Source organism: Pezoporus flaviventris, unplaced genomic scaffold (genome assembly GCF_033815535.1).
Source record: "Pezoporus flaviventris isolate CSIRO_AGI_PZ_B2104156 unplaced genomic scaffold, CSIRO_AGI_Pfla_v1 ptg000030l, whole genome shotgun sequence".
Classification (NCBI taxonomy): domain Eukaryota; kingdom Metazoa; phylum Chordata; class Aves; order Psittaciformes; family Psittacidae; genus Pezoporus; species Pezoporus flaviventris.
In genome coordinates, this window is record NW_026892578.1 from 10,716,007 (window position 1) to 10,735,699 (window position 19,693).

The window sequence follows — 19,693 nt, forward strand, 5'->3', positions numbered from 1 at the left end:
TTTATTTTTAACCAATCTTAACAGGTAGATGGGTTAATCAGGTGGTTTCTAAATATCTATCTGAGGTTTCTATGTTGTTAGGCCTTTTCATGAGCAATGAAGGAAGTGTTCATGTAGGGATTACTGTAGGAGCAACAGTGCCATTGTCTAGCAGTGAATATTCAAAGGTGCTTTTGAGGTTTTGGGTTTTCATTTGCTGTATACTCGACTTTCTCAGAAAAGTATCAGACTTTTTAACTAGGCTTTGGTCTTCCCCCCAGAATTTAGATGGCACTTTAAAATGTGGATCCTGGTGCTTAAATGTACTCTTCCTAACTGAGATACTTCTATGATGCATATGCAAGGTTTTTTCATGTTTATTAAAGTTGCGTATCCAAATATAGGCTCATTCTAAACCACCAGAATGAAGGTCTGCATTGTTATGATTGCAAAATCATATTTATGTGGCTGCATTCTGGTTTTGTTAGGGTGGGTTTTTTCAGTGTCCCCCTGCCACCACGAGTGAGGCTTAGTGTACCTGTAGTACACTGCAAATGGATTAATAGGTTTTTACAAATAGTAGGAGATGCTGCTCACTTCCCGGCTCCTTCATGTTGCCTTTTTTGCTGACCTGCTACCTAACTAAACTTCAGTAACTTCCATTCAGTAACCAGGGGAAACCCCTCAAATTACTACTTCCCCCCTTCCCCATTACTTTTTTTTTTTTATTTGCCGTCCTGGTGAGTTTAAAGCATGCCTGCTACTAGCTTACTGTATGAGCAGATGAGTGTGAGAAGTAGCAGTGCTATGAAATGATGGAATTGTGCACTTTAGGGCAGCAGAAGGGGATACATTTGAGGATAACAGGGATCTCTCCATTTTGAGAGTACTTGTTACTCGCATACAAACTTTCATACAAAACTGCAGGTGGAGTTTATCATATGGTTGGAGTGGAGCGTACAGGGAGAACAGAGCCATGTTCAGAGTGTCAGAGCTGAGGGATGCAGAGGGCAGCATCATTGGCTAGTCCCACCCCGTCTTTCCCCATCCTGCTGGTTAGGCTGTGGTCTCTTCACACTGCCCCCAGTGAGTTCCTTCTGCTTCAGCTCTGCTATTAGTTCTTCTCCTTGTGCTTGTCCTCCTCCTTTGTCTGCCTTCCTACATCATAAATCATCAAAATTTATCGTTTTCTGATTGCTGCCTTCTCTTTGACCAGCCCTTGGTTCCCATGCTGCTCATCCTTCTGCATCGTGATGTGCCTGCTCCCTTCTTTTTCCTTCGCGTTGCTCAGGTGCTACCACGAATTGCATTGTGACTGAAAGGAGAAACTGGCTTCCTAGTCTCTTTTCCTGGAATACAAGGAGCAGGGTTGTGCTGCAGTTGTTTTCCTGGAGCTGCTCTGTGTAGCTGAATCGAGCCTCAGGATGTCCTGGCACACTGGGGTTGGGTGGGTGTGTAGCCAGGAGAGGTCCTGAGAAAGTGTCTAATGTTCAGTGGAGATTGAATCTGCATAGAGCAGGGCTTCTGTACTTCACAGTTATACTGAGCATGTGCAACAGTATTCCCCTTCTTCCATTCCCCTGTGCCTTCACCAGATTTGAAAGTTCTTCCATGGTGATAGTGGGAAAACTAAAATAAAAGTAAAATAAAATCAGGGCTCTGTGTTAGTAACACTGAGATTATCTGGGAGCCTGCTGTAGGAATTCCAGCACAGGGGTGGGGAGGGACAGCATTTTTTCCTTTGCTTCATTGTTTCAAATGTCGGAGCTGTTTTAATTGCAAGTTCTCACAAGAGATGAGAATGGGGCACACCCTTCGGAGGGAGAACTTAAGCCAGAAGGACTTAAGTCTAGCAGAATTAGAAGCAATCAAAAAATTGCCTAGTGAGGCAATGCCTAAGAAACCATACCAGGCTTCCTAATGAACGGGTGGCAGTGCATTATAGTAATGTGTAGATAATGCAACTTCACATAACAGCAATATTTGGATACCTGCTACTTTTGTTTGTTGATACGCAATACTTCCAGATAAAGAGTTCAGATACTTACTCTGCAAGGTATGTCTTTGTCAGTATAAACAAACACTGCTCTGAGCACTATGGAAAATATGCTCTAGATCAACCACGAGATGTTAGGCTAGATGCAAGAATTACCAGCTTAAGTTTTGTGGCCTGTATTGTGCAGGAGGTCAGTTAGATGATGACAGTGGTTCCTTCTGACCTTAATATATGGACCTGGACAGCTAGGTCCTGTTTGTGCTGCCATGGTGGAAGTTAGAGGCTTTCTGCAGCTCAGACTTCCTTGAAGGCTTAGGGCAGAGAGAGAGGCAGCTGAAGCTAGCTTTTTGCGGCTCTTAAGTGCTCTTTCCTAGTGCTGAATCTGCTCTTGGAAATGGGAGACTGAATGCTGTGCACTGGAAATATCTGTATTTGCTAACTGTAAGGAATGCATAAATATAGGAAAGTATGCAAGATTACCCGCAAAATATGTTACTGCGTGGTGCAAAGGGCCTTTGGGTAATTGATGTCCAAAGGGGATCTTTGGAAGTGATACCTACAACTTCCAGAGGGATTTGTCATGTGCAAATTATAATAATAATGCAAGCCACAGAAGTCTGTTTCCTGAGTTGCTGTAAATGGAAGTGTGTTTTTAACACTCCTTTTCCAACACAAATGTAGGAAGCCGGCAAAGTAGCTAATTTCAGTGCTCTAGAAAAGTTAAAAGCGAAATAATCTAAGGAAACGGAAGCCTCTATTTTTAACCTTCTCTGTCATGGGAGATGGGGGGGAAGAAGAGGAGGCCATGTACTACTGAAGTCTCTTTAGTATGTTATTATAAATTTAATCTGATTTCCATTCTTATTTTAGTGAATGGGTACTTGTTACCTGTGGGTGCTTGGTTATGTTCAAGTTAAGATCAGTGTAGGTTTCATGGCATGGTGTGTCTGCTGTAATTGTGTTTTATCTCCTATTAATTATTTCTTACTTTCCTTTTTTTTTTTTAGTTCTATAATTTTTGTACTGAAAATATACATTACTTGTGTTGCCTTACTCCTTAATTCAGTTTATTCTACTGAAAATAAATTTTTGTGTTAGCTCTAAGTATTTTTTTAATATTGGGTTTGAGCAGGTTGTCTTAAGATGTATTTGTTTTGCTTATTACACTAATACTATTCATAAAAAGTACATTATCTGGCTGGATTCTTCTGGATTTTTGACAAAGTATTTTCTATTCTGTATTTTGGGAAAACCATGGCAATGAACTCATGAGTAATTCCTTGTATTACTTACTTGGAAGTACTTTATTGGTCTAGTCTGAAGCTTAAATATAATATATTGCACAACTGCTGGCAACCATAGAAGTAATAGCATCAAACTTCATACCTTCAACTCCTTAAAGGATTTCAGATGAACATAAATCTGTAGAACTGTCTTTTTTCTTTAGGATATATTACTAAATTGATGATATTCATTGGGTGATAGACTGTATTAGTTTGCAAGGTCAGCATTAAGGAAGGCTGCAGTAGGCAAGTGTATTTGGGGAGCTGTAATTATACTGGGATAATTAGGTATTGGGAAAAGAGGGGCTAAGTTTTCCCAAAACCTTGAAAATTACTGGCTGGCAACAGTATCAGCCTGGAGTGTGGAAGTAATTGTAAGAGTATGTATTTTAAAGAATCTTCTCCCCAATACCTTTATTAACACTGTGTATTTGTAGCTTACGTGAATTTGTGTTTGTGTATGATAGGTTGCAAATACTGAAAAATTGAAAGCTTAGAAATTACATAAACTAGCATGTAAAAACAGTGTAAATAATTTGTCAGCTATATCTGTAATTTTACAGTGAAGGCAAAGAGTGAGCTATGGAGAAGAACATGTAGCAGGGCTGCAAATCATTGTAGAACCATTGTTTTTTTTTTTTTTTCCTTAGGTAGTTACTGGCCTTTGAAGAAATTACTTTACTTAGCAGGGGGTTGTTGCTCTAGTGGTATAAAAGAAGCAAACATTTTAGGGAGATACAGTTCCTTTTGTTAGATCTCCTGAAAATGTTTGGAAAATAAAGGACACATTTAAAGCACAGTTTTCTTTAATGGTTTTATTTTTAGACCACTTTTAATACCATAAAGGTAAGCATTAACTGTTTTTTTAATACCAGTTAAAATAGAGAGCTTTTAAATAAGTGGGTAGATTGAGGGTATCTATATGTGAATACTAATGTATACAGTAGGCACTAGTGACTTGTCCATCACCACTTCTAGGCAGCTGAAGCATGTACCCTTATGTACTTGTCTAAGGGTCTCTTAAGTCCTGGAAGAGAGGAAAAATCTTAAATAATGAGGTGACTGCCATAGATCACCACTTGCAAGAAATGGACTCTGAAACAAAAAGCATCAAAGATCCTGTCAACATATTTCCACTTCAGTTGCTTACAGCTAAGTTGAGCTTAGTAACTCTTCAGGCAAGTGATTGAAACAGTGCCCTTGGATTGTGTGTGTCACATTAGTTGCACTCCTTTATTCCCACATCAAGTATTGCTTTATTAATGGAGTTCAGAAACTTGAGAAGCAGTCTGGAAAGCTGGCCTTACGGAATTGTGGTTTAAGTTTGGGCTGGGGTCTGCTGGAGCACAGTGGAATGCTCTCACTGGCTGCAGTTTTCCCTCTGTACCTCTGGGCACTCACTTCAAAGAAGGGGGTTTGGGCTCAGGGCTGTGACCTTTTCCAAGGCAAAATTTTTCAGCTGTACAGGCAGAGCAGTGGCATGCTAGAAGACATTACACAGAAAATGGCACAAAAGTCCATAAAACTTCCAGGAATGTCATAATTGAACAGTTTTCAGAAATGTCACGTGGTACTTTTAGAAAAAATACAGGACAAGTGTAACACTTTTAAAGTGGACTGGAAGAAAAGGAGAAAAGCTGTTCTGAGAGGTTAAATGAGAAACTCTTGAATTCCTAATATTAACTGGCAGTCTAGACTTTTCAGAGTGTGAGGCATTTGTTTACTTTTTACCTCAGAATTTGTTTTTAATAGGATGTATGTGAAGTCATGGTATGCATATTCTTCTGGCACTTATCTACACATCGCTTTGTTCCAAGACTTGAAAAGAATGGTCTCTTGAATATATATTTTTCCAACCATTGTTTTATACTCAGTCCTGTTGCATTTGCTTTTTCCTCCCATTGTTTGTCAGTTTTTGCTTTATTTTTCTAGAAATGGTGTCTGGTAACTTTTGAGTTTTCTCTTATATTAGTTTCATTGATTAATACTTATTGGGGGAAATAGTTTAATGAAATAAATCTCAGTAAAATTTAATTGACTGTACTCCAAGTGTAGTAAGCTTTTGGAGGATTTGGGCTTAAAATATTTTAAAACATCAAATTACTTAGATTTTCACTGATAACAGTGCTGAGCTTGCTTGCGCACTCAGACGTGACAGATGTGTTTGTTCCTAATCTCATTAAATTTAACTTTACCTCTAGGGGAGCACTAGTATTTAAGTATAGTTTGGCTACAGAGTATTCTAAAACACTGTGTGTCCCAGACTACAAAAGTATAAAATCCCTTTAGCATTATGTTAGTTGTCATGCATTCTGGCATGATGGGCCTTCTCAGTGTATGAGTTTTCTTTGGTTAATAAACAGTTGTAGACTGCATCAGGATATAATTGTGTATATAACTCAAGATTCTGCTGTTAACTTCTGTTCGTCTTCAGCAACTTGTCTTCTAGTCAGCCCAAAGATTACCATTTAACGTAAGATACTCAGTTTTACGGACTAAGACTTTTCTGAAGTGATTTAAAGTGTTCACAAAAGCGTTTTACAGTGCTCTCTTAATTGAAGAATGTTTAAGTTCAGCCTCTGTCATTTGAGACCTTAAATGGTATTTGGACAGATAATTTGCATACGTGTGTATGTATGTACATACGTATATGCACACATGTGCATACACACATATATATTTGTCGTTATTTCCAATATGGCTAGTTGGTAAAGAAGAATGATAAATTTAGGGAGGGGGATGACTTATCTTTCTTATATAAGCCTGAAGTCATCTTGCAGGAGTCTGCAAGAAATATTCCACAGCATGGTAGTGTTCTGCAGTGTTTAAGACCATTTTAGTTACTTTTGATTGAGATGTAAAGCTTCTTCTGATGCCTCCTTCTATCTTCATCTTCATGGATTTTGGAGTTTTATGCCCCATTTTTATTCCTTGTTCTCTGTTGGGGACCCCCCTTTTCCTGTCTGCTTAGTTTTCTTCCTGCTTTGAATTCCTCACATTATTCTTGTTCATGTGCTTATGACCAAGAACTTGCTTTTAAGGTCTCGCAGATGTACCTTTTCACCCTTGCTCAGATGACTTTCATTAGGAAAGTACAGGTGTTTCCTCCTTTACTGGTATTTGCATACAGAAGTTGTGACCAGCAGTCAGAAGAGAATGATTTTATGTGTATGCGTATGCTAACACACAAGCACATACATAGTCCTCTGTGTAAGGGTGTAGGAATTCATCCCTTTTCCAGTGACTTTTCCACAATGATTTAGTTCACTGATAGGAACAGTTGTGGCCAAGCTAGTCAGAAATTTGAGTTCTCAAACCAGAAGACTCATTGCAAAACTAAGGATAAAACTGCCAAGCAGTTTGTTAGACTGAACAGAACGTATAAATAGGTTTTAATATGTACTGAGGATGTAGAAATCCGACAGCTGTGTGACATGCTTTTCTGCAGAATGTTGCAGAACTGTGGTTTGCAGGATGGAAGAAATAAACAGCTGCAGGGCTGGCCTTTACCAGCTGGGACCTTAATGACCAATAGCATGCAGTTGGAAAACACTGTTACGACAGAAATTACTGAAGCAGTTAGAAACATTGAAGTTAGAGCACTGCTTTACTGGCCCAGCCAAAGCCATGCTGTGTCTGGACAGGTGTAATCAGGCTTCTTTCACAGGTGGAAGAGCCTGCTTCTCAGATTCTGAAGTTCCCCATTAAATTTTCCTTATCTTTTAGTGTGGGGTTTTTTGGTTTTGTTTTTTTCTTTTCTTTTTTTTTTTTTAAGTCTCTTCTCAATATGCAAGTCCTTGAGAAGATCTTGTAAATATTTAGACATTTTGAGTAACAGAGAAAGCTTTATTAGGATTGGCAAAAGAAAAGTCATAAATATCTTGCTTGTTACTCTTTCTAGCTAAGAACATACTCAGTGCAAAGGTCCAATTTGACACCAGTTTACTAGAAATGTGGTCTCCTAGTTTCCCCCCCTTATATTGTCTTACCTGCCGCATATTTCTGCTGTCCTCTTTTTATGGCTTACTGTCAGCTGCCATATTTAAAAGCTATCTGTTTTCTGGTCTAGATGTCATGTCACCTGCTGTCCAGACTGCCTTCCTTCAGCCAGCCCCTCCAGCCATTGCCTCTGTCCTGCCACCGATTGTAGGCTCTGGTTCATGCCTTGGTACAGTTGTGTATAACTTTGGGCTGTCTGTGTATACACAGAAAAACAAAATATGTTTTAAAGAGCTCATGGACAGTCTTACTTAACCCTGCTGCCCCATTTTTTTGTTTATCCTTTGTTTAAAAAAAAAAAAAGAGAAAAGCAGTTTTCTTAAAAGCACTGACTTTTAACCCAACTGATTTTTTGAGGGAGAAATTACAGTTGTCTTGATGAAATGTGGGTATATTTTCAGCAAGAATTTCCCATAATATTTCTTCTCTGAATTTGGATATGGATCATAGCCGGTGTTAAGAAACGGATAGCTGCTTGGAAGACTTGGCTGTTTGTGTAGAATTGTTTCAGCAGTTTTTGAGCAGCCAGACAAGTTATGTGAGGGCTGCAACTGGACATACCGTTTTAAGTTTCAACATACTAAGCCAATGTTTCTTGGCCTTTTTTGGTTTGGGAGTATGGTAAAGGATAAAAACAGAAGTATATTATTTCTCTGTTGTTGCTTGTTAGAAAATGATTATTGTTTCTAGAATAGTGAAAGGAGGCTAGATGGTGCTCTCAGGTCCATTTCGTGGTGGTGTTTGTAGGCAATATAAACTTTCGTTACTTCTTCTAAGTCAAGAGATCATATAAGTTTATGCCTTATACATGTAGCTTCACATACATTCTGTAGCACAAAATGTAATTGTCAGGGTTTTTTCATGGCTACCTGCCCTATTAGTGTTACATGTAGCAGCACATATGTTGTGTATGATAAACAGTTTTCATATATGTGTATGATACCCTGTCCATCAGAAAAACATTCTGAAGCTGTGAGATCAAGAAGAACAACTCTGATACCCAATAAATCAGCATTGTGACGAATGACTATTAATCCAGTCAAATCTGTCGTTATCTCAACCCTTCGTGCCCCACGTTGGGCGCCAAAAAGAACTGTCGTGGTTTAAACCCAGTCAGGTAATTCGTTCGCTCACTTCCCCCCCTTTCTTGCCCTCCCCCTGCTCTCGGAGGGACGGAGAGGAGAATCAAAAGAATGCAACTCCCACGGGTTGAGATAAGAACAGTTTAGTAACTAAGGTGTAACACAAATCACTACTGCTACTACCAATAATAACAATGATAAAGGAAATAACAAGGGAACAGAATACAACACCTCACCACCCGCTGACCGATAACTCACCCCCCAAGCCCGACCAAACTCCGACCGATACCTCCTCCAACCCTGCCGTCTCCCAGCCCTTCCGGCTAACTCCCAGTTACATCCTGGGCATGACGTGCTGTGGTATGGAATACCTCTTTGGTCAGTTTGGGTCAGGTGTCCTGTCTCTGCTTCCTCCCGGCTTCCCCTCCTCCCTGCCAGAGCATGAGACTCACAAAGTCCTTGGCCAAACCAAAACATCTCTATCAGCTCTGTTCCCGAGCCGAAAGTCAAAACACTGCACTGCACCAGCTACCAAGGAGGAGAAACATGACTGCTACTGCTGAACCCAGGACAGATTTTTAAAAGTATAAAGGCACTGCCTAGCATGAAAAAGTGAATTCTTCTTGTTTTGGGGTCAGTTAATTAAGTGTAGTGCACAACACAGAATGTGATGATCTGAAATGTTTTGTAGGAAGCAAAATGATTCCATTCAGGTTTTGGGTGCCCAAATAGAGCACTTGTGCATTCTGATCAATCTGCTGAGATTTTATAATGTTATTTTCCCTTTTTCCAGAATGTTTTTCCTGAGCATGAGGTCACAACAGAGGTAGGTAGCTGATACCACTTACATTTCTTGACCTACTTAATCTCAGGTGGCTATAAAACAAAGGCAGTTACAGACTGAGGAATAGGGTAGATGATGAGGTTACTGCCTATGCTGCCGTGTTTCACAGATATTAGAGCTGCTTTTTAACCAGCTCCTGAAGCACTCTAGCTTACAGAGTGGTCTTAAAAGGAACTGCCACCACCTTGTTTGCCCTACTGTAAACAGTGGCAAACCATGGCTCAGGAGGTGGTGATCGACAAACAAGTATTTGTGGGAGTGACATGCTTGTCAGCTGTCTCAGCATAGCTTGTCCAGGTTTATAATACCATGTGTTAAAGACACATTTTTGACTCCGCTTGGTCACCCTCACAGTAAAGATGTCAATTACTGTCATGAGCTAATGCCATCCTGTGCTTTCTGTTTTGCACATTAATTTATGTTCTGTTGGCTTATATTACTGTAAAAGAAATTGCACTGATTTGACACTGTTTGCACTCTTTCATGTGCTTATTTGCAGCTGTTAAAAAAAAAGAATAAAAATTGCTGCAAAATACAGTGCAGTCTTAAAAGGACTGTATTACAAGTGACCTTTAGAAGAGCTGGTACTGTTATTTCCTTGCTTTAGGGTAGCATTTTATTTCTAAGGGAAATGTATCCCAGTAATAACTCTGAATGCAAGTTACCTTCTTTAAGGCTTTGTCCTGAGCACAGAATCTCATTTGTGCAAGTTTCTCTCCGGCCGTCTGTATTGTGGATTTATTGTAATGAAGGATTGAGTAGAGGTTCAGTAAGCTATTTTATTCAGAACTTGACGTTAGATTATGCAGTAAAACAAAGATATAGAATCGTAGAATAGTTAGGGTTGGAAAGGACCTTAAGATCTTCTAGTTCCAACCTCCCTTCCATGGGCAGGGATACCTCACACTAAATCATGTCACACAAGGCTTTGTCCAACCTGCCCTTGAACACCGCCAGGGATGGAGCATTCACAACCTCCCTGAGCAACCCATTCTAGTGCGTCACCACCCTTACAGTAAAGAATTTCCTCCTTATATCCAATCTAAACTTCCCCTGTTTAAGTTTTAACCTGTTACCCCTTGTCCTGTCACTACAGTCCCTAATGAAGAGTCCCTCTCCAGCATCCTTGTAGGCCCCCTTCAGGTACTGGAAGGCTGCTCTGAGGTCTCCATGCAGCCTTCTCTTCTCCAGGCTGAACAGCCCCAACTTTCTCAGCCTATCTTCATACGGGAGGTGCTCCAGTCCCCTGATCATCCTCGTGGCCCTTCTCTGGACTTGTTCCAACATATATCATTTAAATTAAGAAAAAGTTATAATGTATTTTTATCTTGAAAAGATACATGTGGTTTGGTGAACTTTGTTATACTTTTCACTGAGCAGTCAGTATGTAACTTGCCAAACCTTATTTCAAAATCCAGCTTGTTTTTATGACTTGGCTACTTGAGGAGAGCTGAGTCCATGGTAGAGGATGGGCAGTGAAGAAAACAGTGGTGTACTCCACAGTGCTGCTATCCGGGAGTTCCAGATGGCATTAGCTGCAATCAGCCCATGCCTGGCTGATGTGTGCTGCCACGGCATGACGCTCTGTGGGTCTAGTTGGTGTGTGGCCATTTCTGAGCCATGGAGGAAGATCCTTGCTTTGACAGATGGGCAGCATGTACTTGCTGTGTCCCTGCCATGCTTGGTGGGGTGGGAGGCAGTGGCTGCCAAGGATGAAGGTGCTGTCGTCGGGGCAGCCTGCTTGGAGCAGCTGAAGGGATTAGGGCTTCTGAGGAGTCGCAGCACAGATGGGTGACCACAGACCCTCTTTGAGTCTCACAGAGGTTAGAATCACAGATTAGTTGAGGCTGGAATAGACCACAGGAGTTCGCCTGAACAAGCAGGGTCACCTAGAGCACATTGCTCAGGACTGTGTCCCAGCAGCTCATGAATGTCTTGGGGAAGGAGACTCAGCAACCTTTCTGGGCAACCTATTCCAATGCTCAGTCACCCTCACAGTAAAAAGTTGTGTTCAGGTGGAACTGCAATTAGCAGTTCCTGTTCTTGCATTCTTCCCTCTGTCTCTCCGACACATGGTGGCTTTTCTTCACTACTTCTGGGGTTGGTTTTGTTTTTTTTATTCTTTTTTTTTTTCCTTCCCCCCCCCCCCCCCCCCCCCCCCATTTTGGAAGATAAAGTGACCCTGGATGTAATTTAGGCATCCAGGCATTGTCTGAGAGATGACATCCAGGCACTGTTTGAGTTTGCAGTGGTGTTTCTACTTTGGAAACACCTTTTTGATTTTCTGGTCAAGATCTTATAAAAACAGACTCTGTTTGTTTTAATTTATTTCCTCCCAGGGGAAGTTTTGCTCAATTAGACCTAGAGGTTTCAAGCAGTCAGGGCCTTCTGATGTGGCATCAGGCAGTGGGAAGACTGAGGATCTTATCTAATATTTTCTGTGCCTTGTGTTTTTAGTGAACTGATTCTGTTCTTGAAAATCCATGACAATAAAATTTCTGCTCCATGCTATCAGTCAAGCTGTGTTTTGGAGAGTTGAAGAATGCCTTTTGCTTGAATCCAGCAGCAATCCTTCACTATTTTAAGGCTGAGTATTTTGGGGGGTGGGATGGTATGTGTGAAATTGGATTCTGTTGACAAAATACACTAAAGCTGAGAGTAGTTGTGCAGTTACGTATCTAAAATGGTATCTAGCCATTGCCTTTTGCTGTCTTTGCTACCCACCTAGACTCAGCCATGAACCGATGCGTTCAAGAAATATCTGTTGGTGCTGCATATTCAGAAAGCTGTAGTAATATATTCTGGCATCCTTCTGTGTATGGATAGTGGATAAATATATGAAATAAGGAGGAAAAGCACCTCTTAGTTTATTCAGCTCTTCAGTTTTAATTTGTAGTTTGATTTCTGTATTCTAACTATTTAGCTTGATAATTGATGAGGAGGAAATATTAATAAAACTTGGATTTTCAGATATGTCTGTTTTACTGCATGCAAATATCACACTTCCATCTGTTCTTAACAAAAACATTTGGGCAGAGCTAGGGGTGATAGATCCAAGGTGTGTGACAGTGATCAAAAGTATTTTTTCTCAGTTTGGTGTGCAGGATTTGAGTTACAGAAGCTTTCTTATGTGCTCTTTTATTTGCTTTTGAAGGGTTTCAGTGTCACAAAAGTTTGGGTGCCTAATGACTGAACAGCATCATTAATTTTGGAGAGGATAAAGACTTGAAGGCAATGAAGAATCAGCAAATCAGTTAATGTGAAGTTAGGGTTGGCTTTTCAGATACATAAGAAATTGGCCCTCGAGGACTTGTACTTGAGCTGTAGATCCAGTGGCCACAGGCAGTTAAAGTTGTAAACTGGTCCCAGAGGAATTCTGTCTTCAGCTGAAGTCCAGAACCTTGTTATTAGAGTCCACCAGTTGTCGTGGGGACAAGAGGTGGTCACTGGTGACAGATAAAGTGCTTTAGTTACTCTTTACACTATAAATAGCATAGTTCTGGGCAGACTTGTTTTTTATTTAATTAAAGATGGAAGCATTTTTATTCTGTCTTTGTGTTTATAATGCTTCAAAAAAGTTTGGGCTTTTTTCTTTATGTAATACTTTGAAATGTTTTAACAGATGTGCCTGTACTTTGTACAGATCTTTATATAGAAGCAGAAAAAACCTGTCCTGTTTTGCAGTGCTTAAGCTAATTAAACCCCCCAACAGAGCAAAACAGAGGGTAAAGCAGTATTTCCAGGAGATACTTAGTTTCAGCAGTCTGCTGCTGTAATTTGTGGTTGACCTCCAATATCCATATCTGCATTTGTTCCATTTTGACTTTGTATTCTGGAAACCCTTAGTTTTCCTTAACTGCAAAATAAAAATGAAAAAGAAACTTCTTTGAGTTGTGCTGGTTAAACAAGAAATGCATTTTTTCAGTTGACTTAGTTAAACCAGTGCAAAACACTGAGAAACTTCCAGATCTTAGTTTAAGTTTTGCATGTTTTGACCTAGGTGAACTGAATGAAGAAGGTTCAAGATACATAAATACAAATGTGAGTGACTTGAGAATCAGTGTAACATGCTTTGTCTGAAGGCAATCCAGTTTGGAGCAACTTTGAATATAGTTTAAAATGAGCAACATCAAGTTCATAATGGTCTGAATATCTGGAAGAAAGCTTTTTATGTGTTTTTTTTCTTACAAGCTTTCTTCAATAGCAGCAATTAAACTCTTCATGCATGCTTTATAACATTGGAATGAAACCGGTTAGACCAGATGTGTTTGCTTTCTTCAGTCTTCCTTTTCCAGAAAGCAAGCATTGTCCTTGTTCTGGAAGTCTGAGCCCTGGTGGGATCACAGAGAGCGTTGAATTAAAGTTCTTGTAGTGTGAAAGGTTAGAGTATCATGTGCAGGATTTATGAATAAAGGGTGAGGGTATGTTAATAAGAGGCAGGCATGTCTTATAACTCATTCCAAAGAAAATCTTGTCTATGGCGTGGTAATTTAGGAATCAATGTCTAGACTACTTTGAGAAATTGTAAGCATGATGTCTTCAGAACAAAACCGTAAGACTTTAAGAAAAAATTATGCACATTATATTTTTAATGTTTGACTGAATTCCAGGGAGATTGGAAATATTTTGGCAGTATTTCGGTCTCCCTGACTGCTAGGTGAATGCCAGTCCATGGTAACATTTTCTTTCTTGAATATACAGCAGCTTTGGATTTGCATGATTACATGATGTAAACTAAGTATTTGTCACTAATAGAAAATTTTTCCTTTAAATAGTGGTGTATCTTCATCTTATTAAACTGTCTATACATGTTTGAGAATCCATACCATATGATCAAGCTCTGTTATTTGACCTAAACAACTTGATCTTCATATTGCTGTACAGAGCTGTTAAAACATTACATTTTGTGAGTGAGGATAAATGTTTTTATTCTACTACAGTTACTGTCAAACACTAATCTTGAGAATGCAAAAATAGTTTTAGGAGGCAGGTTAAATGCAGTTTCTCTCTTTGCTGTGTGTGAAGTCATGTGCTTTTTGTTAGTGGTTGAATGAAGTGCTTACTGGCCCATTGGAATACCTAGAACGTAGCCATAGTAGTATTTCCATCATTTGAGGTCTTTACTGTTGGGTTCTTCTGTCTGGTTTTGCTTTGGTGTGGTGAAGAACTTCTGGTTCAAAGGCAGACATGTTTCAGTTCAGACCAATTTGTTGTTATGTACAAGTGTTATCAGCTGAAGTTCAGTCTCTGTTCCGCAGTGTATTTGTAAGCATAGTCCAAATGTGGTGTCAGGAAACCTTTATTGGGTATTATAGCATATGAACAGAATTTCCATTTTAAGATGAACAGTATTATGCCATAGGTTATGCAGGATTTGTCAGTCTCTAATGCATGTATTTAATCTTTGCAAAGTTGTTGTCATTCTAGGTATTAGAAATGCTTCACCAAATAAATATTGAAGTTGTTTTATCTATATCCCTTGTGACATTACCATATTAATAGCTTCTCAGGAAAGGAATTTTATGGCGGCTTTTAGAGGAAGACATTGTCTTGAGGGTTAAGCAATGATTGAAATAGTGTTTTGGGAAATAAATGTGATTTAACTGAATATTAAAGCTTTTTTTATTTGTGTCATTTGTTCTTCATAGTTTTCCATATAACTTGATGTTCTAGAACAGCATTGGTTTAGAGTCTTTCTGTAGGATTTATAACCTGGTACTCTCAATATTCCTGTTAATATTGAAATTGCTGTTTTGGTTTTCTGTTACCCACTGGTCTTTCAAGTGTTTGCCTAGCAAGGGGTGTGATATTTTAAGCTGCTAGATAGTAATGCTGTTACTTATTAGTTACTATTTCTGCTCTAATGGCTTCAGAATTCTTGAGAGAAGTTTGTTTAGAGGAAATAATTTGGATGTATCTGGACCAAGAGAATATCATTAATAGTGAGAAATATATACTTGAAAAGAGGAGAAATCTATTATATACTGTTTTCTTAAATTCTCTGTCTCTCTCTGTATATATATATATATATATATATATATATATAAAATTATTTTTTTTTTAAGGACAAACCACTATACTGCTTTGACACCTTAAAGTTTCTAGTGATTTTTAGCAGTGGTGAACTCCAGCTTCATGTTTGTGTTCTTTGCAGTATGTGAGAAAAACTGGCAGGACTGCATGCCATTGTAATTAAACTGTTAAACATAGAAACTTGAAGGGGGAAGCTTGTCTTACCTGTTTGGGGAGTATCTGTCAGCATATTTAAATGAAATTTTATTTTGAAACTGTATGCTTGTAATTATAACCACATTCCTTAGCAGCATAACTAGTTTGTGATCAAATGATGGAGGTGTCTTCAGAACATGTAATAACATTTGTTACACTGTAAACTCTATACCTTTTGTATTTATTTGTGTTATTTTTATTTTTACAGGATTACAAAGCCATTGACATTTGCTGACTGTGTCGGTGATGAGCTTCCTTTAGGATGGGAGACTGTTTACGATCAACAGATTGGAGTTTATTATATGGACCACATAAATCGTAAGTAGATGTATGATTATTTTGAGGAATCCTAGCAAGCTGATCTTTCCTGATGGCACTAACTCTGTTTCCAATACCATTTATGCACCTCATGCTACAGCAAGAAAATGTATGCAAGTAATTTCTTGTGGTATCTGTTTTCTCATCTTTGAAATGGGGGCATAATCCTTCCGTTTGTAAGTAATTTTACAACCTATGATTGAGTTACAACAGTGTAACTTTTTTGTTTTGTTTTATCATACTGTGGAGTATCAGTAATATTGTTGTTGCTTTTTGTCCTCTGTCAAGAAGATTTTCATGCTATGCTCTTATATTTCCTATTTTTCTATTCATCCATGTTTCAGTCTTCAGTGTTGAAAACCAAAATACATTATGAGAGAAAAGTGCTGATTTTTAATTAGGAGTACCATGAAATACAGTAATCTCACAGTCTCTTAAGCAATGTATATTTTATGCTTTGATACAGTACAAAGTGCTCTTGAAACAACAATAGATGCCCTTTTTGGAAACTAAGAGGGAGAAATTTCCAACATTTTCCCTTTTGAACTATTGCTGAGCTTTGTATCACCATTGTCTGGCACATTTGCCAGTTCCACTTAGGAAAAAATGTCTTGTCTTTACAACTTTGTACTACTGCTGCTGTTACTGTTGTGCTGCTATCATTCTTATCATCAATGAGTGGATGCTTTCAATATCGTGGGAGTTGGCAGATGGCAGGGAAGGAGAAAAGAAAAAAGTAGTTATATGGGCTATCGCAGCAGTGGTAAGTAAATAGTATAATCTGCAGAAACAACCTCAATACTATCTACTTGAAATCTGGTCAGTTAAAAAGTGAAGAAATAGCTTTTGGCTTCCTGCCATCATTGGAATTCCTTGTGCATTGTGGTTTCACAATTACTTATTTTAAAAAAGCCCTGACAGAATAACAAATGTTCCCATAATATAGTTTGAGCGCATAGGTACTTTATTTGTTGTAAAATTAACAAAGATCACAAATGAAATAATACACTTTAAAGAACTATTAATGTACTGATCGCAAGGATAGCTGAGACAGTTGAAAGGCAATAAATACAGACTGTTAGCTAATTCTTACAGTAACTCTGTTTAGAAGAAGTAGTAGCTTAATGATTGCTGTTTAAACTGTCATGGTAACTTTAGTTAACGTTGAAGCTTAATAAAAAGTGAAGTTTACATCAGAGTACAGTAATGGAGTGCACTTGTGCCAACATATGTACATGTGTGTGAATGTACATAGTAAAAAAACCCAAACCCCAACAACTCCCCAAACAAAAAAACCTAAATGAGGATACTGGCAACTCTTTTTCTTGAACTTTGAAAAAGGCATTAGGAGTCCCTATAGATACAGAACAGAACATGAACTCCCATCGCAATGCTGTAACTAAAAAACCTACTGAAACATCCTTCCTGATAGGCATCTTTGATAGGAAAGGCAGTCAGCATCGTGTGCAAATGAAATCACTCACTTTTGCTTTTCAGACTTTGTTATTAGTTGCTTTACTGCAGACGTCAAGTTAGAACTTACAGAAAGGATGTTAATCATTTTAGGCATGTCAGATCTGGCTGGCATTTTTTTCTGTGCAGTTGAGAGTAAAAACTGTAGAAGATTGCCTTTTGCAGGGAGAGCTGAATTCTCAAATGCTCAGTAGGAACGCACAAAAAGAGAAGATTAATATAAATGAGTCTGGGAAAGCAAAGGTAATTGTATTAGGAATTAAATAAAGGTAATATATGAACAGAGGTATAGAAATTTCATAGGGCCATTGCTGAACTGAGTGAAAGGAATCATTCTGCAATTAACAAGGTTGCAAAATTTGTCTCTTTCATGATAACTAATTACTCGCAGCCCACAGATATTATCCTAAATGGTAATTCAGCCGTCACAGCAAAATGGGTTTGTCACCCTTAGGCTAATACAGTGCTTGCATATACAAGCAAGTTTTACATTCAGAGGGAAGACACAGTTGATATTATAGCTGGGTAATCATTATTCAAAAATTAGTAGGGTAATAGGTCCAATTTTAAACTGTGGACAACAAAGGTACCAATCGAGACTGCATTAACCTCCTTTGTAGAAGTAAGAACTAATGAGTAGATAACCATGTGTATTGTGAGATGGTGTCAGGCAACTGGCAGGTATGGGTTAGGGACTGAAAAAGATGTTTTTCTGAAATGAGTCCTTTGTGTTCTGAACTATTTCTACAATACTTGGAATGGCAACTTCCATGTGAAAACATTCAGACTGCCTTTTGTGGCTGACCGGATTAAATGCTTCATACAGCCTTGGAGTTCTGTGTTAACTGACAAAACAGAAGTGCTTTCTTTCAAGAAACACTGAGAAAAAATGCAAGGGATAATTCAAAGCGAGTCTTTTCTAAAGTTAGGCTTACTAGGAACCTCTCATGCTTTGTGCACCATCTCAAGCTTTTTGCCCTTGCACCTTTTAAAAGAAAACATTAATACATCTGATTTTTCTAAGCCTCTCACTATGTTTGTTTACCCAGAAAGTAATAAAAAGATTTCTAGGCAATAACTTTCCATTTATATTGAAAACCCCCAGGAACAGAGGAATCTTCTGTAAATCTCAGTGGTGCTTCCAACCCTGATCTCCATCTTGTTCTGTAAATTCAGTACTTTGTTGACACCCTTACTAAGCTGCTCTTGGCTCTTGTCCAGCCGTTGCTTAAAAACCTTGGCGGCTGCCAACCGCAGAATTCCTTTCCCTCCTCCTCAGAATCTTGGGAGACTTTGAAGTCTCCTTTAACCAGTTGGGCATTCCCCAGCGAGGAAATAATATATTCTCTGCATTTGTCTGGGGCTGTTCTTGAATTGTTGTATTTATTTTTTATTTCTTAGTTAGTTATAAAGAAATCAAGGAACTGAATTTTGTCATACAACATAGCTTTAGTTTCGTTGTTACATGGCAAGCTTGTGTGGAAATCCAGGGCAAAGTGAAGCCTCTGTACTTTATAAATCAGAAAAGAGTGTCACTACTGTACTGAAGAAGTTTTGTGCCTCAGAAGAATGCTTCTAGCTCTTGAGAAGCTTCTGAAATAATTTCATAAGAGACACTGTGCCCTGTAGTACAGGTCCTTAGAAGCTTAGTATGTGATACAACATAACATTTCAGCCTTGGTGTCTGTTGAGATTAGAACTGTTAATTTCCTATTTAAAAAGAGACACTTCCTGGGTTCCAACTCTCCTGACTCATAAATATTTATTAATCTCTGCATAGTTTCCATAGGGGATTAGCAGTTTAGGAATATTAAATTTATACAAATTTCAGGAATGCTTATGGACAGATGAGATAGCATTGCAAATTATCACGTTCTCAGTAAAGGATGGGCTGCAGTGTGAATTCTTACTTTCTTCTGCTTGCTCTGCAGGCAGGGAAGGATTTAAGAGATTGGAACAAGCCACAGCACATCCTGTCCTGGGCTGCAGAGGTAGTCTGGGGGCACTGGAGCCAGAAAGTGCTGCTGGGAATCAAGGGTTATGGGGATATATTGGGGAGATACAGGGATATGGGGAGAAATTGCAGAACTGTAGGCACGATCTTTATACCTTTAAAATGTGAGAAGTTGTGGGGAGATAAAAGTTACAGCTGTTGAGAGACAAGGTTATTAGGAACCTAATAGACAAATCTGGAAGTACCCTTCACAGATGAACTTTGTTTTTTGTTTATGTACATTTCAGATGGCTCTTAACTGGTAGAGCTGTTAGCATGACCTTGACAGTAGGGTGACACTGATCTGTTGCACTCAATCTTTTACAGTTTCCTGTATCATCACTGATGCCAACATACTGAATTATGTTCACAAGATTAATCCAAAATATAACTAGTTTTCATCTCTTGTGAGAAGCGAAGTTTGGGAAGATTACTTAACTCCGGACTGTGCTGCAGGTTCTGCCACTACTTTGAACATTGACATTACACCTGCAGCAA

General features: G+C 38.8%; 1 protein-coding gene across 2 annotated transcripts in view; it reads left to right on the forward strand.

Annotated features, from left to right (window-relative positions):
* Positions 1-19,693, forward strand: part of WWC3 (WWC family member 3) — a 106,686-nt gene that overhangs the window by 26,243 nt on the left and 60,750 nt on the right. For both annotated transcript variants that reach the window (XM_061459895.1, XM_061459894.1), the window contains exon 2: positions 15,620-15,729. In XM_061459895.1, coding sequence (XP_061315879.1) covers positions 15,620-15,729 — 110 coding nt within the window. The remainder of the gene's footprint in view (positions 1-15,619; positions 15,730-19,693) is intronic.